This window comes from Nilaparvata lugens, chromosome 7 (assembly GCF_014356525.2).
Source record: "Nilaparvata lugens isolate BPH chromosome 7, ASM1435652v1, whole genome shotgun sequence".
Taxonomy (NCBI): domain Eukaryota; kingdom Metazoa; phylum Arthropoda; class Insecta; order Hemiptera; family Delphacidae; genus Nilaparvata; species Nilaparvata lugens.
In genome coordinates, this window is record NC_052510.1 from 61453727 (window position 1) to 61478170 (window position 24444).

General features: G+C 34.6%; 1 protein-coding gene across 1 annotated transcript; it reads right to left on the bottom strand.

Moving 5' to 3' along the window:
* Positions 1-1409: 1409 nt before the first annotated feature.
* On the bottom strand, positions 1410-22605 carry LOC111055860. Its single transcript, XM_039433312.1, has 8 exons — positions 22260-22605; positions 21048-21285; positions 16599-16731; positions 13211-13345; positions 11461-11722; positions 9777-10015; positions 7075-7269; positions 1410-6063 (listed from the first exon to the last, which is right to left on the bottom strand). Exons 1-7 carry the CDS (start codon positions 22531-22533, stop codon positions 7084-7086), a joined length of 1467 nt encoding a protein of 488 aa, XP_039289246.1. The 5' UTR covers positions 22534-22605; the 3' UTR covers positions 1410-6063; positions 7075-7083.
* Positions 22606-24444: the final 1839 nt, after the last annotated feature.

The window sequence follows — 24444 nt, forward strand, 5'->3', positions numbered from 1 at the left end:
TAAATAGTTAGTGTATCAGTGTGATGTGCTTATGGTTGGGCGTCGTATAACGCGAGGTCTACTGTTCACAGAACTACTAGTTATAGTGAGGTCCACGTTATAATGGCAGTGAAGAGAGATAGGAGAAAAACGTTGCCGATCTCTGTCTTGTCAATGCCTTCTATGACGTAGCTGATTGATGTAATATTAACTGTTCATTCTCGTTTAAAATAATCAATTATATTTTATCAATCAATAAATTATATTTTAGAATAATTTAATAATTATGACAAAATATTTTAATTCTACGTTGTTAAAAGACGATCTGGCAACAGAGCAAACCGGGAAAGAGATAGCGCTATCCGCTTTGTTGAATGATAGACAAGGATAGCAATACCATTGCTAATGAAACACTGCCATTATAAAGTGTACCGCACTATTATATAGATGCAGTTATGTATATATAGTGAGGTTCACGTTATGATAGCAGTGGAGGGAGATAGTAGAACAGGGTTGTCGATTCTCTGCCTTGCCACTGCCTTCTATATTGAGGATAGCTGATTCTAGTATATATCTGATGTGATATCAAATATTTAGAGATGCAGTCTTGTATATAGTAAGGTTCACGTTATGATAGCAGTGGAGGAAGATAGTAGAACAGGGTTGTCGATTCTCTGCCATGCCACTGCCTTCTATATTGAGGATAGCTGACACCAGTATATCTGATGTAATATCAAATATTTAGAGATGCAGTCTTGTATATAGTGAGGTTCACGTTATAATAGCAGTGGAATAAGATAGTAGAACAGGGTTGTCGATTCCCTGCCATGCCACTGCCTTCTATAATGAGTATAGCTGATACCAGTATATCTGATGTATATTAACTGTTCATTCTTGTTGAAAATAATCAATTATATTTTATTCGTCGAGAAAATATAAAAAATGAAACATTTATATAAATGAAATGAAAAATTTTGATAATCTACATCGTTGATGGTTTGTTTTCTACATCGTTTTGACAATCTACATATTTCTACATCGTTTAAGAGACGATCTGGCAACATTGCGGACCTAGAAAAGGAAAGCGCTTTCTGAATTGTCGAGTGACAGAGAGTGATAGCAACACCAATGTCAATCAAATTCTGCCATTATAACGTGGGCCTTTAGTAACCTTATATTGGTTTTATTTCAGACACGAATATTTAGACACGAATTCATCTTTATACTTGATAATGGGATAAATACCTGAAACTAGACGTGTTTGGAATAAAAACATTACAAGGACAAGTAATTCTTTGTAATTTATTTATTAAATTCTTTGTAATTATACTATAATTTGCTTTTGTGATTGTGTAAAATGTAAATGAATAAATAAATAATGTGGAATAGGTAAATCATCTTTGAAATATTGAATAATCAAAACAATAAAGTAGATACTTGAAGAAAAATTTTATTATGGTTTCAACACAGACAGTCAATGCATTTCTTTGGCCATACAATCACAATGATTACGAATTACAGTTTTACAGGCTATTTAATAGTTTTATAATGTTGGAAAATATGAACACTCTTGAAAAATAAATTTTATTCGATAGAATTACAATCAAAGTGTCTTATGTTTCATATTATGATGATAAAACTAGAACTGTTCAGAAGCCAATCAACTCTTATTTATAATAAACTATTAATCAAATTACAACATTCACACATCATTATTACAACTTTACATCAATTTGTATAAAATAAAACAATAGTTTGGTTGTTTGAAATATTAGTTGACACTTAAGCCATACTTTTGATGATAAGCAAAGTAAAGAGAGTTCTGTGACTTTATTTTGAGATTCAGATTTGTATGATTTGAAATTTACAAATTCCACAACTTTTACATCAAATTTATTACAAACAGTTATTCAATAATTAGAAACTAAGATCGATATCATAGATACTAATTGAATGACAAATTGATAAAAGTAAGAGAAAAATGGATAGCAGAAGAGAAAATGAGTCAATCACAAAAAATGTCTACCATACAACTTTGGAGAATTTATTGTGAACTAGTCCAACAAGGTTTTTCTATTATAATGTGGAGTTACAATTTGAAAACTACAAAACTAACTTAGATTTTTTGTGTAGTTGAGACGTTGATATTGTGGTAATTATTCATATTAAATAAAAAGACTAAGAAATTGTCAAAAACCACAGATTTTAGTCTTTTTATTTAACTTAGATTTCATTTGAAAAATATGAAGCTTAAAGTAGATCATATTTTCACCTAATATAGTCAAGATATTAAGCTCGACTTAATAATATTGTGAACCAGAATTTTACTGTGATTGGAAACTTGATAAAGTCAAGAATTTCTATAATTAACTGTTGGAAAATAGAATCAAATTAGAATAGCGTTATCCAAACTGAGCCCCAAAGATACAATTTAGAATTCTTCTACTCAAAAATTGATAGTAATAGCTCAATTCGAAAATCTTTTAAAATTGCAGGCTTATTTTCTACATAATTCATTATCTACAACATTTTTTCTGCAATTATTCACACCTATTATGATCAATAAACTATCAATACGCATATTTTTAATGAACTTTATATCAAATTTACAATTACAAAATATCGATTCTTAACTGGACAAAATTGATTTTAATCAGGTACAGCGCATTAGAAGAATCACATGTACATGAAAGTTCTACATTGTCGCTTGAAGAATCCTTGGTACTTTTGAAAATAATTTTACTTTTTAGATCAATGGTTTTGTTGGAGACACCATCTTTGCTGATAATAATAATAATACTGAGGGTGATGCCCACATAAGCTCTTAGGCTTGTGCGTGGGTAATGAGTGAGAGGGATGATGATTGATTGAGTACTTTATTCATGTAGATTACAACAATATATACTGGCTTATACACTATATACAATAGCTTACAATACAGCAAATTATAGATGAATTTACATAATATAGACTAAGAAAATTATTATTGAACTGTATATATGATATGAAAAAAGCAATTTGTGATAACTATAGATAATATTGTTATGCATCTACATAAATTGGCGGAGCTTTGGACATATCAATGTCCATTCTTCGGAAAGAATATTCAAAATATCCTTCCCACTAACTCTCTACCAATGATGAGAGATGACTACTACTTTTTAGATAATCGTGTTCTCCCAAAGACGGGGTCGCCGTATCTATATGATTGTGCTGTGGTCGAAAACTTTTGCCCCGGTCGAGATTCGAACTCGGGTTTTCTTGATTATTAGAACGGCGTGCTATCGCTTACTCCAACGAGCCACCCATAAACTTTAAAAATGTCGATAAACATTGCCCGAATACGATTTACACTACTCTTACTTGACGACCAGGGGCCTGTTTCACAAAGGTACAAGTAGGTTACAAGTCTTGTTGCCAACCATGGTTTTGGAGAACAGCTGATTACAAGCGTTTCACAAAAGCAGAATTGTAAACTTGTAGTTACAATGAATTTCTACAAGCTTACAAGTAATTTGCTTGTTACGAACAAGTGTTTCACAAAGATTTTCATTGTAGCAACAATTTTTTTCGAAAATACTTGTTCGTAACTATGATATTTCTACCGAAGTGGAAAGCTATGTAAAGGATTTACAAGTGATCATAAAATGATTTTAAATATTCAATAAATATTTTCTAATAATCAAAATGACCTCTATTCCTCTATAATTCATTATTTTGGAAATATATGCATCAAGAAATTGAATTTAAAATTTTTTTAAATAGTTATTAATGTGTTACCTCATAGGTATGTGTACTATAGTAAATATACACATTATATATAATACATATACTATATCATATACAGAGTACTATACTGTGTAGGTTACAAATTCAGCAATAAATGAAGTGACTGTACAAAAAACATTATATTGCTTTCAAATATTTTCAAAGTAATTATTGAAAAGTAAAGTAACCTTTATAAAGGATGAAATAGGAAATTATCATGAAAATATGTTATGTTTACTATTGAAGTACTTGTAGAATTGTAAACTTGTAGATCATAAATTTTTGTGAAACGTGAGTACCTGTAAACTTGTACTACAAGTACTTGTTCGTAACCATGGTTGGTAACAATACTTGTACCTTTGTGAAATAGGCCCCAGTTATCGTTTGTAATGAATATTGAAGTTGAGAAAACCTCGCTTCATTCAATTTCACTACTATAGTTTACAAATTAAATCATAGGCTACTATTGAGAAATGGGATAAATAATATTTTTTCAAAATTTTTCGAGCTATTTGATACTACAGTATTCTCATTTGAATCGATAGAATTAACATCCAGAACAATAAACCAACAAAACTAGTTTTAGCTTTCATTTGAGCTTGTTAAAGCTTTCAAGCCCTCTTAAGCTAGTTTAGTCAAAAGTACCAAGGACAAAATCATCAACAATTGATAGATATTATGATAAACATTTAATTACTAACATTTATACAAACTGTAAGCGTTTCACATAAATTCGTATCTTATGGCAACATCAACAGTATTCGAACCTTAAATACGAAAGCGCACTAATTGCTAGGGAACAGTAAAAGTTAAGACTTTTTAATAAACAATATTCTAGATTTCAATTGAAACAGTTTATTCGTTCTCATTGAATAAGAACCGTTATTCCTCTTACCTTACGATTTAAAACATATTCTATACAAATATGTTCTCTAATACTTCTTATTCTATGAAGTAAAACAGTTTTTGTTTCAATTTAATGAACAAATAATAATTATGTTTTACATAAAGTACATTTCACATGAATTTGAGCACCAATTATTTTGAAATTTAGTGCAGATAAAAACAAATTTCACACACAAAATATTAGTACACCAATTATTAAAACATAAGTAGCAACATTTTTCAACAATGAACGTTTTAGAATTAGTTTAAATACTAAGGCCCAGTTGCACAAAAGCCGGTTAATTTTAAACGTGATTAATTTCACAAGAACCAATCAGAGAAGGCCTCTTTAATAAGACGGAATTAATCACGATTAAATTTAACCGGCTTTTGTGCAACCGGCTCTGAGAGAATCAAACTAAATCTAGCTATATTTATATTATTTATAACAGTAACACTCAACAGTAATACCTATACACCTAGTTGTAAAATTCATCTATAGAGTCTAACGTATTATATATATTTTTCTAAGTCTAACAATATTTAGGGGGAGAGATTTATAACGATTGCAAAAATCTGCACATTAATATCACAAGAATAAATGAACACTAGATAATGCAAAGCTTACAAGTAAACAACCAACTTTACGCACAAGTTTTTGATGACTTTATACAAATTTCACACTGTGATTACTGAATTTCTCAAGTACATGTCTTAATTTCCAACATTTATTTTTTTGCTGAGAAATTATGTTGTATATCTATAAATACCACAGTACTAGAATAGAAATACGTTGTCTAAAATGTCCACAACAGAGCAATCTTTGATTTTGGGTACACTAGTCGTGTAAACTAAACTCTAGCTAGAGTCCAGGTTATTCTACAAAAGTGTTCTAGATGAGAAAAGTACCTCAATTTCAACAACAGAGAGATGATGTAATTGTCAAGCTCATTTCCACAGATTTAATTTTATAGTAGCTCTGTACTACAAAAAGTGTAAGTGATAGACAATTTTTATTAAAATTTAAATTGTTTTCCATCTCCGTCTTACAACATGATCTTCTTGAAAGACTGAGGCCCGGTTGCACAAAAGCTGGTTAAATTTTAACCGTGATTAATTCCACGAGAACCAACCAGAGAAGCCGTCTTATCAAAAAGACCTTCTTGATTGGTTCTTGTGGAATTAAAACTTGACCGGCTGTTTTGCATCCGGCACTAACAGTTTATAATCTTGAATTAATTATCGGTAAGTCGATTGAGAAGCGAGATGTCAAACAATGAACTTTTAAATTCAAAATTAAAAAATTTAACAGTATATTATGCATATTAATAATTGAGATTGTAGTACTGTCGCTTAATAGTTACGTGAAATTAATTTCAACTCACTGACCTGACTCGAATCATTATCCAACTGGCATCTTCAGGACGTAATCTTAAACAAAAGAAAATGATTCTTATAGTATTTCTTCTGAATACTACAAACTATAGTAATATACAAGCAGTCATGTTTTCTACAGTATTTCCACTCAACTAACAAGTCTTAAGCACGTTTTCGAAAGGGTAGACGTATTGAATTAATAAAAGTGGAATAGACAACTAACGCAGTGTGTTTTCAATCACATTATTTGTGATGTTTCCCATGGTATTTACTCCCAAAACATCTAAGTGGGGTTTCACACCAAAGCTGGGCCGGGCCGGGTCGAGCCGAGCGGAATCCGCTTGTGAGCTAACTATGCAGAATTTAGTCAGGAGCATTCAAATCAACGCCGAGCGGTGCCGGGCCGAGCCAAGCGGATTTGTGCAGTCGGCTTGACGGCCGACTCGAGCGCTTTCGGCCAAGCGGATTCTGCCTTCTTTCAGTTTAGTTCGATTTTCCCACGTAGTGAGTTGCGCAGTATTTTGTATTTTCAACTTGAGAAATGTCTTAAAAAGCGAATCCGCTTCAGTGCGAACGCAGGCAGATAACGCTCGGCTCAGCCCGGCCCGGCCCAGCTTTGGTGTGAAATCCGCCTAACGGCCGATTTCCGAGCTCGGGATTTAGCTAAGTTCTAGACGTTAAACAGCTGGAGCCAGAAAATTGGCTTTCCGAAACGGGGCGCAGTTTTAGTCTACGTTTGAATTAAATTTCGAAAACTTTAAAATTCAACACCAAAATAAAATAGTGTTAAGTTTCAGCTATTTTGAGTTATTTAGGAATGGTTCATTTCGTCGAGGAAAAACGTTTACAATTCTAGAAATGAGAAAATAAAGATTAGCATAATAGCTACGATAGCTTAGCATAATAGTTCCGGGAAGCCAATTTTCTGACTCCAGCTGTTTAGTCTAGAACTGAGCTAAATCCAGAGCTGGGAAACCGGCCCTAAAAAGTTTTCTACAGTACTAGTATTCCAAACAAAACGTCTAAAAATCCTCTATTTTCAATTACTACTAAAATTTTACTTACTGGCAATTTTCAAGCACGTTTGTGATGTTTGCGATAGTACTTCCTTCCGAAATGTCTTAGCAGCACATACTTGCACAGGAGTGCATCAGCGTCCTTCTCCGCGTTGCTGTCGAAGTAGTGGCAACACAAGCGGTGGCAGTGCCAACTGACGTCAGCTGACGCCATCTCGTGGTTACAACTGTCGTCACTGCAAATCTGAACACACAAAATCAATAATTAAATCATTAAGGATCGGTTAAAAATCGGTAAATCATTCCGAGTTCTGGATCCATATATAAGCTCTGGACTTACAGTCTCTAGCTACAGTGAGGTCCACGTTATAATGGCAGTGTGTGATTTGCAATGGTGTTGCTATCTTTGTCTATCATTCAACAAAGCAGATGGCGCTATCTCTTTCACGCTTTGCAATGTTGCCACATCGTTTATCAACAATGTAGAAATTCAACTAATTGAGAAAATATTTAATCTCAATCATGAAAGTTTATTATTCCATCTTTAAAAAATATATTTTCTTGACAAATAAAATATGATTAACTATTTTCAACAATAATGAACAGTTAAATTGATCAGATATACCAGCATCAGCTGTTTGGGTGGCAAGGCTGAGATCTGGCAACCCTTTTATCCTATCTTCCTACACAAACATTATAACGTGCACCTCACTATACTTAATAAGCCCTCGGATCTGCATCGTCTATTTGAGCCACGGATTTATCTTCGAAACTTCAGGATCTATTAAGTCCTAGATCTATTTGAGTCCAGGACTTGAAACACTTGAAGCAATAAACAAGAGGGAAAATTATTACAGTACTAGCCGTCAGGCTCGCTTCGCTCGCCTTATCCGTCTAGCCAGGGGGCTCCGCACCCTGGACCCCCGACTGGATCGTCCAAGAATGAGATCAGAAGGCTCGCTTCGCTCGCCTGCATTTTTCATTTGAGCATTTTTTATCTATGTTAGGACGATCCAGTCGGGGGTCCAGACTAAACGTTGACTAAACGGATATGGCGAGCGAAGCGAGCCTGACGGCTAGTAATATAATTTCCCAGGAATAGCTCTGATTGAAGTGGCATGCCCATCAATTTTTCCGCAATAAATGCATTTCAATCTTTCAACTTGGTGCCAACCTAACAAAGTCAACTCAACTTAATGCCAACCTGACAAAATTATTAATTTAGTTACCAGTTAACAACTGTTCGAAGAGGTACTCTCTAGATTATAGTTCTATATTAACGTTGGTATGGCTTTTTTCAATTATAATTAAGAGAATAAGAAGAATATACATGCTAAAAGACGGAACTTTAAACCTTTAACCACCGTTAGAGTTAAATATTGTCAAAAGATTTCTTTAGTGCACCTCAAAGGGCCACTGAACATACCTACCAAATTTTAACGTTTTTAGTCCGGTAGATTTTTAGTTCTACGAGTGAGTGAGTGAGTGAGTGAGTGAGTCAGTCAGTGAGTGCCATTTCGCTTTTATATAATATAGATTTTGTTTCTGTAATGTTGGCAGTTGGTATTGAAAGACAGCTGATGAAAGCATGCTCTGTAATGATAGATAGCACGAGGCTGGCCACTAAGGTTCATTTCACACCAAAGCTGGGCCGAGCCGAGCGGAATCTGTCTGCGTTCGCACTGAAACTCAGTAGGTTTTCTAGCCTTTTAGTGAGAACTCACTTCGTTGGAAAGACAAACTAAACTGAAAGAAGACAGAATCCGCTTGGCCGAAAACGCTCGAGTTGGGCGTCAAGCCGACTGCACAAATCCGCTCGGCTCGGCGTTGATTTGAATGCTCCCGACTAAATCCTGCATAGTTAGCGAGCACGCGGATTCCGCTCGGCTCGGCTTGGCTCAGCTTTGGCGTGAAACCCTACTTACGGTAGGACATGCATGATAAACATGTCAACATACATTGTTGTGTCGCATAAGTCTGTACGCACCTTATCATTGCAGTTATTTACTTGATCGAAACCTATCATGGTTGTTGTTGATCTTTTTTTTTTTTTTTTTTTTTTTTTTAAGATTAGTCTAAAGACTCCAGCAGGGAGTATAAGACAAGTCATGGTATTACATAATAATTCTAAAAATAAGTAGTTCAACCTAGTTAGGTTTGAAAGGAATTCTTGTACACTATAAAAAGCTCTATCAACTAAATATTTTTTTATTTGTTTTGAAAATCTTCAATCATCATTACTTTTCAAGATTTGAGTAGCTTGTTATAAAATTTCTACCAATATAACTGGTTTTTGTCAAAATAACCTACTATTGTGGACCCATTATATGATAATCTGCTATGTTTCGGTATTATACTCATGAACATCTGAATTCTGGATCCACACCACTCGTTTTCACATGCATTACAACTTCATTACATACAAAGATGGCACAGTTACTAGACCAAGCTTTTTTAAATAAAGGCCTACAAGAGTCTAACCTATTCACTTTCTCTATACATCTGAGTGCCTTCTTTTGAATCTTAAACACCCTGTCCATATTTTGTTGAGATGAATTACCCCATACTAAAATAGCATACCTAATATGAGATAGTATAAGAGATAGTAAACAGATAATATGAGATAGTAAACAGATCATAGCTGTTTACTTGACCGAAATTCATTCATTCTATTCTCTACAGTTTGTTTTCTACCAATACTTTCTTCGACAATAATTTTCACACCTAATTTTGCAAGAAAACAGGACTCACCTGTCGACAGGGCGGCTTGGGAAACAGCGTGAAGAAGGTGTTGACACTGTTGCTGGACATGAACAGCTGATAGGACTCGTCAAGGTCGTGCTCCAGCTGATAGCAGCCGTCAAGGTCAAGGTCACAGCTGGCCTGAGCTAGCGCTTGCGCGTCGAAGTGGTCGCCCTGCCAGCTGTATTTCTGTAGCAGCTCTTTGAAGCGACTGGTCGCCAGCCGGACTTCGGGCGATGATAGAACTCCTGCAACATTATAATAACATTTTTTTCTTCACTAATATAAAATAGTTTTTTCCTTTTATTTCTTTCTCTCAATTTTCAATTTCTTTGTATAGTGATTATTGTATTTTTTTTATTGGGGAGCAATTTTTGGGATTTTCCCATGTGCTCCCATATTGTTGTACATAAATGAAATAAACATTGAATAATTTATTGTATTCAGTCTGTGCCTGTTGAGCTGCGGTCAAGTTACACCAAAGTTGTCAACAAAGTGTTGCCCACAAATAGTTTCCTACAAAAAAGTTGTCAACTTTTTATCCAGATTTCAATCTTTTCAAAAATACTTCATTTACAGTCCGGGTCCTGTAGCTTTGCCTATCGGTGGAGGGCCACTAGACTACTATACTACCCGTTCAAAAACATAGAACATTTTTGAAAATGTATCTTTCCATAAGCAACAAATGATCTTTTGTATCTCAAAAGCAACGTGTTGCATCCAAAAAGATACAGAAGGAGCTTTGATGTATCTTTCTATGAGCAACAGATGCTCTTTTGCATCTTCTCAAAAGCAACGTGTTGCATCCCAAAAGATGCAAAAGGATCTTTTTGGAGTTTCGTCCTTTCAGCACAACACAGCCTATCAGCTGACATTCGTTCAACATGCCAACATTCCATTGTTGGTGATACGTTGCAACTCTCTCATTCATGAAGAATCTCTGTGTGTAGGGAGCTTCCTCCAACTAGGGATCTAGGGTCTATGAATCTCTGAATCCTGATGTTTTTGCAAAGCCGTGAATATTACCCGAACCATACCTTGCCTATATGCCGTTTCAATGTCACGGAGGCAAATCTACTGTATCTGTTTTTACTCCTTTAAATCTTAATTTTTGAGGTTTGGGAGCTTTTTAGACAACATTTCTTCTTTAGAATTAAATTCTCTACAATATTACATAATTTAAAATACCGGTCGACAATAAGGTATCCTATTTCTACCCGTTTGAAGCTGAAAAGGTGAGTTTTATAGTATATTTAATCATCAAAGTTACACACTTTTAGCTGGTTTCAGCTGGAGGCAAATCTACTGTATCTTTTTCCTTCTTTAAATCTCAATTTGTGAGGTTTGGGAGCTTTTTAGACAACATTTCTTCTTTAGAATTAAATTCTCTACAATATTACATAATTCAAAATACCGGTCGACAATAAGGTATCCTATTTCTACCCGTTTGAAGCTGAAAAGGTGAGTTTTATAGTATATCTTACCATCAAAGTTACACACTTTTAGCAGGTTTCATTGGAATTCTCAGTTAATTTACATGAAAATTAATCACTATGAAGCCGCCACAAATGTTTACTGGACTTTTTTCTTTATTTCAATGTAACTAGAAGAGAAGAAGGTCTGCTACAGAGATGGGAAAGAAAGATTTTAAGAAGAATTATCAAATATATTATCATGTAATTAGTTGAATGACCTTTGTTGCAATGACTGCGCCAGTTCTTGATCCTCGACTGATAGAAGTCGTAGAAGGGATCACCCCCCACCCCTCCGCACTTGAGCGGCGCCTTGATGCGGTACTTGGAGTAGTCACTCAGCAGCTCCTTCTCGCTCGCACTGTTCTTCTTTATGTATTTGTAGAACTCGTACTTCAGGTCGAATTTGAAATCGCCGTCCGAGTCAGTTTCGTAGCAGTCATCGCTCTCTGTCTGTGTGCGACAGAGGCGCGCTGTCAGCTCCTACAAATCAAACAAACATACACATTCATTAATTTTAATTTTAAAATTGAATTAATCTTAATTTTTAATATCAAGTTTTTATTTCTTATTTCTAAAACAGTTTTTTCTCTAAGCAACTTTTTTCTGTTTCCTTTATCTAGTTTTGTTTTGCTTTTTAATTTTAAGTTCTTAATAATATTATTTCTAAATCATTTGTGTCATACTTTTTTTGTAAATGAGGTTTTTTTTGGCGTTTATCTGTAGACCTCTTCGAGTTTTACTTTTTTCATGTAATGTATTCTCAATAAATAAATAAATAATTACAAAGAGCCACTATAGTAAGGTCCATGCTATAATGGCAGTGAGGAAAGATTGGAAATCAGGGTTGCAGATTCTCTATATTTGACCTAATTTTGCCTTTGTGTACACAGCTGTAACTTAAATCATCACATTAAATTTGATCTAATATTAGTTTAAGCTTTCTTTGATAATGATCAATTTCTTGTCAAATATATTACATTCATCAATAAAGTATCCCTTTTCATAATTTGATTCAAAACTTTCATAAACTGAGATCAGATATTCTCTTACACATCTGAAATTTCGGCGGCTAGTAGCTTTGATACAACAATCTAAACTTCAAATCAACAGAAATTAAATTATTCGGTAGGTACAACGCAGCGAAGCAATCCGCCGTACATCGCGCGGTGCAGCGAACATTAGCATATGTTTCATAATGTTTAAAATAAGCTGTTAACATTATGAAAAATATGCTATAACATAACATAGCATTAACATTATGAACATTAGCATATGTTTCATAATGTTTAAAATCAGCTGTTAACATTATGAAACATATGCTAATGTTCGCTGCACGACGTGAGTCACTATCTCCGTAAACAAAGCCATAGTGCATTCATGTGACGTCAGCACAGGTAGGGCTCCTACACCAATAAAAACACTAGTAGATATAGATCAGCTGAAATCAACGAATTTTTATTGGTGTAGAAGCACTACCTGTGCTGACGTCACACGAATGCACTACGGCTTTGTTTACGGAGGTAGTGCGAGAGTACGGCGGATTGAGCGGTTCGCTGCGCTGTTCGACATGTGTAGACATACCTTAAGAATGACGCAATTGATTTCCTGTGGACTAAAGTGTGCCCTATAACTGTTCCTCAAGCTGTGAATCTTTTGTCATTTGCAGCTTTGTTTCTTTTTAATAGCTTCCTAGAGACTCCATCAGAGTATGGGAATTGTCAAAATTTATAACACATACGGTAACACAGGGAGAAGAAAATCACACAAACTCTTCCGTGGTATAGAATACTCCAACCATCATAATAAGAATTATATATCATATCTTTAATATAGATTTTGTTTTTGGAGAGTAAGAATTTCATTACAATATGATTTGTAATCGTGTATATCTTCAGAACGATTTGACATAGCAATGTGCGGTTTTCGCCATTCAATTTGTCTTGAAATTCTTCGTCGAGATTCAGTTACCTTGTGACGGTGGTAATGCGGGGGCGGCGCAAGGGCGGCGATACTGCCGCCTCCCAGCTTGCAGCCGACAGTCGCGCTGTGCAGGAACTTGATGAAACGCACACCCTTGCGGTACGACTTGAACTCGTATTCCATCTGCAAACATCGAATTTGAAATTGAATTCTAATTTCTGTATACCAAATCACAAGCAAACATTGAATTTCAAATTGAATTCTAATGTTTTTTATAACAAATCACAAGTAAACAACAAATTTCGGAGTGAGTTCTAATCTCTATAAGTTATACATAAGAAATCTCAAGGAAAAGAAAGAAAAACACACTCTTACGCGCAAATTGATAATACAGTAATGTACACGATTCAAAGTATTAATTGAGAACAAACGATCCAGTTAATAAAACATAAATTACGGACTATTATTATAAATCATCTATTGACCACCCATAACAGGGGTATGTAGATTCGTCAAAATATACTACTGGAGGGAGTACTGTGCTCAACATATTCTAAAGTAACGGTGGATGAGCAGTCCAATAGTATAGTATGCGTCATCCCTTAGCTTTGTGATTTTCACGGTCGTGAAAATCCGGATTTTCACGGATTTTGTGAAAATCCGTGATTTTGAAACGACATATAGGTAAGGTATGGTTCGCGGGGTGATATTCCTACTTAAAAAACATTCGCTCCAGAGTACTTAGATCCCTAGATGAAGGAAGCTCCCTACAGATGTTGGATGTTTTTGAACGGGTAGTATTGTAGTCTAGTGGCTCTCTGCCGATAGGCAAAGCTACAGGACCCCTGGATTGTACAGTACTCACTTTCTGCTTATAGTGAGGTCCACGTTATAATGGCAGTGGATAAGGATAGGAAAACAGCTTTGCCGATTGTCTTGATTAATTTTATTTCTACATTGTCGAAAATAGATTTGGCATCGTTGCCGAGCTAGTAAAGGATAGTATTACCTGATTTTTGGAAAGATAGACAAATATAGCAACATCAAAGTTAATCAAATACTGTCATTATAATGTGGACCTCATGATAGGAGAGTAGAGACCCATTGCGAAGTTTTGGCTTCTAGAGGTCAAACTAATACAGACTATATTGAATTATATTCAATATAATAGGACTATTAATTTATTCTTTATTGATTCATACAATAAGTATATCATCAAAATGATAGGGAGAGAAAAAATAAGGTAACCTTGTGCTATTCCTTTCCCAAATTTGGATAAGGTTACACCATAGAGAAACAATAGCGTAAGTAGATATCCCATGGAATAGGGCGTTTTATGTCGCAACTTTTACTGTTATCTAAGCCGATTACTGTCGATTATTACTGTTTTGACCGGGTAAGAGTGTATGAACGGCACAATATGAGAGACTACCAGCGTCATAAAGCTTCACGGGAAAGAGCTACGTGGACTATACGAGGACTACGAGGTAACAGTAAAAGTTGCGACATAAACGCCCTATACCATGAGATATCTATTTATGTTATTGTTTCTCTATGGTTACATGTAGTCCGAAATAGGTTAATTCTTGTAGTTGTTCACTTCACAAAATTTGTAATTTGTTAGTCTATAATGTGGGTACCACAGAGTGAACCGCACAAAGACACATCAGGGAATAGAAACAACCAGTAAGTAAACAGGCATACGCGCAAACAATCAATGGTAGGTAATCACAGTCTCACAGTGAGAGCAAAATACTAAATAGAATAGGAATAGATAGATTACATGTGAGAAGATTTCGCATATGGTAGGAAATAATGAAAAATAGATTAGATATGAGAAGATTTCTCATAATGAAAAGTAGATATTCTACAAATAATAAAATGAAAATCTTACCTAGGTACATTGTTTTTCAAACATCCTTTCCCTGCTCGCCGGTTCATTATATAGGAATAAGGAGGAAATGAAAAGGAAATAACTGAAAAATAAAGAGAATGAGAATTGAAATAAATTGAGAAGCAGAACATGACAAAAACTAAAGAAAATAATTCATGAGAAATGAAAGTTGTTTACTAAAATTATTAGAGAATTGATAAATTGTTAAGAATTATCAATTACTGTATTATTATAAGAGAAGAAACTGAAGAAGCAAGAAATTCGTTTTTTCAACGAGAAACCTGTGTTGTCTCAAGCTGATGTCATTGAAAAAAATAACTGTTGTAGAGAAATGAAAATGAACAACAAATTGCAAGAAAAAAGAATGAGATAAAATTGATTAATATGCTGAATGAATTTAATTATACTTATCACAGATTATATTTGTACACTATCAGAATGAACTTATAGAACAAAGAATTAACAAATAATTTAATATAAGCCTCTATTTGAATAAAAGTAAAATGTAGGAAATAAGAAATGAAATTTTTATGCAGTTTATAAGTATTAACGTATCATTAAAAATAAGAAACTTCTAATTCAATCCAGTTGCATGACTTAATAATCAAGTTAATTACAAATGAAAATTACTGAATAAATCGCATTTATTCAGAAGCTAATGAATTAATAATTATTATCAAACGAAAATCCAAATTAAATTCGTTTAATTATAAACTTAATTACAGATAGGAATACATAATTTACTACGATCACTTTGCTATTTAGGGCTACTTGTAGTATACTTACAAGAAATAAGAAATAAGCACCGTTTCAATATTTTAATTTCAACAAAACATGTTTCGATCTCTTTCGAGTCATACACCCGGTTGCACAAAAGTCTGTCAACTTCTAATCCCGATTAAATGCAACGAGAACCAATCAAAGAAAACCTCCTTGTAAAAAATCTTCTCTGATTGGTACTCGAAGAGTTTAATCATTACTAAAATTCAACAGGCTTTTGTGCAACCGGGCCATATAGATTAAAACATGTTGTGTTAAAACTAAATATTGAAAAGGTGTTATGATTTTTAATTTTATGATATTACTATATATTGAATTGAGTGTGATATTTTTGTTTTTTATTCTGTTTTTAACCATCAAAATTTAAAATTTTTAGTCTTCGTTGTTTTTAGTGAAAATGGACCAAATTTTAGAAAAGTGAAACCAGACCCCTATTTCGGACATTTTGAAAATGTTATCTAAATTCGGGAGAGAAATAGTACAAGGAGTATCCTTAGTTTTTCTCTCCCAATCAGTGCTACTTTGTAAAAATTATAAATAAATAGATAACTATGATATTGTTAAAATTTAATATAGTTCAATTAATGACAATTGATCCCTTAATGTTCATGTGAGCATAGTTTCAATAATTGTGAACTTATATTTATTCTATTATGTATGCTGAGTATAAATGTACATTGTATGCTTGTATTTTGTTGGAAACAAATAAATTAAAAAAAAACAACATTTTAATTAAATTGTTGTGCAGTTTAAGCCACTCACAGATTGCCAAACACCTGTGGCTGCTTTCTCGTTGATTTCCAATGAGAAAGAATCAATAACACATCTTCTCTTGTCTAAAAGCTGCACTTTCGATTGGTTCATACGTCCACCGTTGCAGTCACTCAGATAATACCTGTAATTCAAATCATTTTTAATGCTTGAAACTACACTACTTTAATATTGTTCAATTACAGTGAATTACACTCGAAATAAACATTACTTTGCACATCTTATCAAGATTTTAAGAATCACATTATAGTTACTTATTAAAACCTGACATTGTTTTGACGTTATTCAACTGTAGATTGTAAAATGTACTGTGTTGAATAAAAGTATTATCTTATCTTATCTCAACCACTGCTCACCAGCGACGGAGTGAGACTAATGGTGTGATCACATTGAATGCGTGTATGTGCAAGTGCAAGCTTGGTTATGCATGACCAAGCGCGCAGATAAGAAACAAAATGTGTAAAGAGCAATAGGAACACTCACACTGAACGGGTGCACTTGCTGGTTGCGTTCAGTGTCAGCAGCTACAAGCAAGTCACAACGTGTTTCAATGGCATTTTTCAAATTTGTTTTTCGGCTCATGCTGGATCTGACGTGCACTTGCACATATACGCATTCAATGTGATCACACCCTAACGTTCAGGTTTTCGACTGTACAGTCGTTACTACTTAAGGGAATTTTTTGAATGTGACACGGCAACTGTAAGTATCTACTTCTTGCAATAGCGCATCTGCCTGCTGCTTGGTTGTTTTTTTGTGTTTCTTTTCACTTTCTGTAACATTTTTATGATCTGACTGTCCATCTAAGGACTTGTTTTTATTATTATCTAGACGTGTTCCCTTATGGACATGCCCTGGTGGCATGTCTGTGCTATGAACATAAACCATTATTATTATTATTATTATTATTATTATTATTATATTATTATTATTATTATTAATGTCAGGTGAAGTTTTACATTAGGGACAGGCTTTTGTTACCTATTGGAACCAATTACCTGAAAAATTATTTTATTTAATTTCATCCCCTGATCTCCTACGAAAGGGATTTGTCAAATTTATACAACAAGAAAATGTGTACTATCCTCTTAAACCTCTAACTTGAGTTTTGTAATATTCATTGAACTCCTCCACCGCATATGCACCAATAGACAGCAGCTTCCTTCTCAATAGAATTCTCAACCTAGCTCCGCAGTGCAGTGCTTGTCTGAATCGGACTAGGTGCTGAGACAGCAAATAATAGCAGCGTTGGTGGAAATGCGAGTAACCGCAGTAACATCTTCCACCCAGCAATGGTCGGCGTAGTTCCGCCTAGCGGACAGACGAAAGATCAATCCAGTCGGTTATTTGATCCCTCCAGCCAGGCACAGCCAAGCAGCCGAGACAATAGAACAATGGAGTGGTGGTCTTATTCGCATTCATCAGCAGTTTTCTTTCTCACGATTATTTTTTATTTTTGTGTTGCCTATAGACTCCAGTCACCAGTAAAAAGTTTCCAGAAACGTGGTGTACTACCATATTAATGACTTTTCATGATGATTTTTAATTATTTAAAAACATTGTTAACATTCTGAGCCTTCAGGCTAAACTTGGGGTCGCTGAGAACGAATCTGCAATCAGAATTTCTCTATCACGGAAAATAACGAAAAAACCCAGCTGTTGATCTTCCGGCAACCGTTAACAGTCATCCTGCAATGCGGCCGAAACACTTCCAAGCCAGACACCCATCTCAAATGACAACAACGCCAAGCTGTGAGAAACCATCCTGCACTGCGGCGCTAGGTTTAGGGCCGGTTTCCGAGCTCGGGATTTGGCTAAGTTCTAGACTTTAAACAGCTGGTGTCAGAAAATTGGCTTTCCGAAACGGGGCGTAGTCGCAGTCATTATCACAGTCACATTTGAATTAAATTTCGGAAAACTAGAAAATTGAACACAAAATAAAATAAAGAGAAAATAGTAGAAAGTTTCAACTATTTTAAATTATTTAGGAATGTTCAATTCCGTCAACGAAAAACGTTTCCAATTATAGAAATGAGAAAATAAAAACTGCAACTACTGTTATAAAAACTGCGACTACTGTTTTGGAAAGTCAATTTTCTGTCTCCAGCTGTTTAAAGTCTAGCTAGGACTTAGCAAAATCCCGAGCTCGGAAACCGGTCCTAAATTTCCTTCCTGATAATTCTTCTAAGTGGGATGGCAACTGGCTGTATATTCGAATACCTGAGCTCCGTACAACTTGATCGAATTGATTCCCCAATACCGTACGTTCGAATCACTTAGGCTAGGCACACACCAGTTAGTCAAGACAAGACAAGACACGTTTAGTCACGATGCTAAATGAGGAGAAAACCCAAAGAATGATTTTTAGTTTGAGAAATATTGTGGATCAGGAGAGAAGTGTAAAACTTCTTGGTTTTCACCTTGATCTAAAATTAACCTGGAACCCCCACATTGAAGTCACCTGCAAGAAGCTATCACGGGTGATTTTCTTAGCTTATGCTCAGTGTGCCAAAGGACTATGACAAGACAGCCTATTTCTCATTCTTCCAAGGAGTCATATTTGGTCATATGAATAAAAATGAGCATTTGCTTATACTTCTAAAATATGGAGCATTTGCTTCATTTTCTATGAATAAACTTGAGCAAAACCTTTTGCTCATGCTCATCAAAAAAATATTTTGAGCATTTGCTCAAAAGTAAAAGCTTTTGCTCAAAATTGTATGAATAAACTAGAGCATTTGCTCAACTTTTGAAGCAAATGCTTCAAAAAAGGTGAGTCTAGTCTAGAGCAGCTTATCACCTTTTACTCATAGTAAAATGGCTCAACTAATTCGTATGAGGAAGAGGAAACTATACCAGATACGATCACAACCAATAGTGGGGAACTATAACTCTTTTTAAATTCAACCATGATATATATCACCATTATCCCTACAAAAGAATAAATACAAAAGATAGCTACCTGATATAAAGATAGCCATCACAAAGTAGGAAATAGGCATTTAAGAAGATGAGAGTGTAGACGATTAGAAGAAGGCTATTGATATTATAAGAATATGCTGAAGATTATTATAGAGATGCAATTTTCACGCTATTATTTCAAAATTCTAAACTCAACTAACCTAAAACTCTATTCATAAATAGAAAACAGAGCAGACAACGCAAACACAAGCTGTGCCCCCTACTTGCATATTTGGCGCTTCCGTGAACTATAAAAACAAATTAAGGCTACAAAAGTGAATCAGCTGATGAAACATCTTTAAAATAGGTGAGCATTTGTTCCAGAGTTCAGGAGCATAAGGTAAAGCTTATTCATATAAAAATGAGCAAATGCTTTTGTTTCTACCTTTTGCTCATGAGCAAAACCTTATGCTCCATGCTCTTGCTCATGAGCATTTGCTCTGGTTTTATTCATATGGCCTTGAAGATTGGGGTGAAGCTAGTGGAGTTAATAGTATTCTCCTGCTTCAAAAGAAGACCATACGAATTATTACTGGCTCAGGAATCATTGACCACTGTCGTCCTCTCTTCTGTGCCGAATCCATCATGACAGTGATATGCCTCTACATCTTTGTATCACTGAAAAAATTCAAGATTTCTGTGGAGAGTATGCGACTGCGTAGTGACATCCACAACTTTGACACCAGGGGCAGGTACCAGGTCGACATTCCATTCACAAGGCTAAGCAGAGTGAGGAATAGCCCTAGCCACCTAAATGCCAGACTTTTCAACAGGCTTCCGGCAGCAACCAAGCAGTTTCTCCGGGGCACTTAACATTTTCTGATACGAACTCCTATGTATGAAATGAATGAGTTTTTCAGTATTCCTGAAAGGACTATCAATGTGTTTTACAAAAGTACCTGAATTGAATGAAAGAGACTAAGAAATTGTCATAAACCACAGATTTATTGATACTTAGAAAGACCGGTTTCGGTTATTACACCATTGTCAATCTCTGATAAATTCAAAGACAATGGTGTAATAACCGAAACCGGTCTTTCTAAGTATCAATAAATCTATGGTTTTTAACAATTTCCTAGTCTTTTTCATTCAATATGAATAATTACCACAATATCAACTTCTCAACTACACAAAAAGTGAAAGTACCTGAATCTTACTGTGATATTTGTGTATTTTGATAGACTGAAGTCTATATTTATAAAAACCAATTTTAGTAGGCTACCTTGTTAACTTTGACGGACCAATTGCTGTATTTGATGGCTTAAAGGCAATAAATCATTCATAATTTATCAATACTTCACATAGTTGCTTATGAAGAAATGTCTAATTGCAATGACTGATCGGTGTGAGTTGCGTCATAAGCAACTATGTGAAGTATTGTGACTAATCGTGACTAGTCTTGTCTTGACTAACTGGTATGTGCCCACCCTTATTGGCTGGGCTAAGAATAAAAAAGTGAACATTCTTCTAAACACTCACCATTCTCGAATCCTGATGACGGGTCTAATTTGATCCATGATTCTCTGCGTGAGACCGAAATCCTTCAAACGTATGATCTGATATTTGGATGAATAGCGCGAAGATGGCGAGAAGCAACACCTGCGTGAACCAAAGTCGTCGTTTTCTGGCAAAAAGTCACTGCCTTCTGGATATTCTTCCACTTTCCATTTCGTGCTGATGTCGTCCGTATGACAGGGTCTCCAGTACTCCATTTTGTCTGTCAAAAATGAATCAGTTATGAAATAATATTCAAATAAAAATTACAAATTTATCACTATCATCATCATAAAGGTTCTGTCCTAGGGCTGGTCCATACATGATTCCTCCTCCTCCATTTTTCTCTGTCCTGTGCTATTCTCTTGAGCATCAAGTATTTTCCCTCCTTCCTGCCATCATACACCATCGTCACTTTCTTCAGACCCAGCACCCTCCTACCCTACACAGATCCTTCAAAAGAAACTCATAAAAGAATATATTTATTGTAATTCTAATATTCATTAGGTTTATTCAAAAATCCAGGGTCGGCTGGCGACTCTAGTGTTATACAAGCAATAACAACTAATGCCCCGCGATTCTCTCGGACACTTGGCGACCCACTGGCTGGTGGCATTATGTAATATGAGCCTTAGTCGACTAAATATTAGTGTGTAAACATGATAAACATGTTTGTGTGTGCATGAAGAACATGTGTGTACACACATGCCATCATACATGTCCTGTCGTTAGTGGCCAACCTTACAGAAACAGCTGACTGTGAGATATTGGCATACAAAGGGAAACGGAATCTTTTTGTCAACTTTTCCAGTAGGTATTAGTTGACATGGATTTAAAAAATAATACTTTTCTTATATTTGAAGAATAAGTATATACGAATATTTAAAAAATAGTAGATTAATTCGTTTTATTCCAATAAAATGTATATTAAACATACATTGAATGACCTGTAGAATTATCAAAATTCTAGAGCAGAGAAGTCATAGAGCTACAACCCTTCTGGAAAAAGTTGAAATTGAATTATCATACCAATGTCTAATAGTCTTAAGCAGAATGATACCATGAATCTCAAACCAAACTTTCTTACAATGGTATTCTTCAATTGAAATGCTATGCAACAAATATCATAATATGTATCAAAGTTGTGGAACATTCTAGAGCTCAGCTAGGTTATAATGCACAACAAGGATTACTCACTCTGACCACAATTGTTTCTCAGTAGATTTCTGGCAAATACATTGTTGAGCATTAGATAATAAATTTGCCAGCTATGAACTGTTTCGTTATTTTTTCCATTCTGAAGAGTTTTCAAAACACTTTGACTGCAGTGCATTTCTGTCTTGCGTCGCAAAGCAACACTGTCCACCACTTCTTTCCATTTTCGCGAAACTAATCTACAATTATTCACTAGATCTTTACATTCTACAAGGCTCAGAATATGAATTAGTAGTTCGGTTGGTAATTTATCCATGATAAAGAGTAATAATTTTACAAATTACTAGAGAATGAACACAACAGATTCCTAAATTCTATCAAAATCTGACAGCTACACAGCTTATGCCTTTTTGATAGTTGCATTCCGTTCTCCGTAGATCAAGAAGTGATCTGTTTGATGGCGGGATATTTGAAAATGTTATCATTACATAACATAGTTGTATGTTTCAACACAAGGCAGCGCTAGTAATCGGTTTTCAAATTTTTTACTTATATTTTAATTCACAAGAATGCGCTAGTGCAGCCTTCGTGCTTCCAGCTTTGGACTTTCGATGGGAGTCCAGATTTTAGAATAGCGCATACTGTAGCCTACTGCATTTTGAAACACAAAAGGCGTCACGCGTCAGCGTTATTTCCCCTCTAAATCTATTATTTCGTATCATTAGAATAAAGATATGCACATCATTGGATTCAGGAAAAATGGAGCTACAACTTTTAATTGAAACATTTAGTTCAAAAATGATTCTGGAAATATTTATTCATCAATATGTGAGACTATAGGGAGCTATTTCTAGATTTAATCATGAATAACTTTTCAACAGTGACAGATACGATTAAATTGAAATAGACATTTATTGGAGGAAATAATGAGATTAACATAAATAAATAGTAGTTTACCCTATATCATATTCAATACCTGAGATACTTTAGAAACAATTTTGTGATCGCTGACTTCGAATAGACTCGAGGAAAATCAAGAAGTCTTCAAGGAGGGGAGTTGGGAGGTTTTTTAACGCCGGAAAACCTATACTGTACATTAGAGACCCCTCTCTTTTCTGTACTATTATTATATTATACTCATATTATCCCCGACATAGCATACTCTTATAATAATGGGATTTGCCTTTGACTTTATCCTAATTATTTTTCCTTATTAAATTCTTTATTGTATGTTACAATAAATTTAGTTTCACGGTCTTTAAACCACCTTTGAATTCTCCCCTTCACCTATAATAATGTACCTTAAATTAAATCCGTGGACAATATTCTGTAACTATAAACATACATGAGGGATGGTTAAGATTCATAATTCAATGATGGATAATTTATCATAATATCAATTTCCATTTTTACTCTGTCGGATAGACCATATATTATTATAGTGTTGCCGAATTCATTGAGGATCATACATTCACACACCTCAGATAGAGACATCTCTTCAGAGATCACCAACACACTTCTGACGACAACCCCATTGACGGGAAACAGACAATTCCCCGGTCACCAGACTGAAGAGAAGACTACCTAAGTAACAAGTAAGTAAGTAACAAGTAACTCTTAACATCGATCATGGAGTTTTCATCATAGTACAAACTTATACACAAGAATGTATAATAAAAAACTCCATAAAAGTCAAGAAGCCCTGAAAATTTTGAAAAATTAGTGACTTGTTCCAGACTAGTTAGGAGAAAAATTATAATTTGATAAATAACCAAATTTTACTGCAGTACGATAACGTGGTTATAGTAACATTGACACGCGGTTGACAAAAATCTGTCAACATTAAATTTAATCCTGATTAAATGCCATGAGAACCATTCATTCATTCAGAATAGCCTTGGAAAACTCTTCTTTGATTGGTTCTGGAATTTAATCATCATTGAAACTTAACAGACTTGTTTGAGTCTTATATACTAGCTTGTTCCAGGATACTGAAAATTAATTCTATAAGGTTTCGTTGTACCGTGGCTCCACACTTGAACTCTTCAAACATATTCCTGAAACACATAAAATAATCTACAACCCTGCCTACTTACTTGAAACTCAACTGCAGTTGCTAATGAACAGGCTGGAACAAACTTTTCCATTGACATTTTCTCTTTAGATTCAAACAAAATTGATTTAATATATAGATATTCCACCTGTATACAGTATCCGACACTATATA

Excerpts from the sequence above, each read along its gene's own strand:
- LOC111055860 (XM_039433312.1), bottom strand. The coding sequence starts at position 22,533 with ATGGATAAATTACCAACCGAACTACTAATTCATATTCTGAGCCTTGTA. Across the intron at positions 13,346-16,598 it reads CCACAGGTGTTTGGCAATCT|ATGGAATACGAGTTCAAGTC; the intron begins GTGAGTGGCTTA and ends CGATGTTTGCAG. Across the intron at positions 7,270-9,776 it reads CCAAGCCGCCCTGTCGACAG|ATTTGCAGTGACGACAGTTG; the intron begins GTGAGTCCTGTT and ends TTGTGTGTTCAG.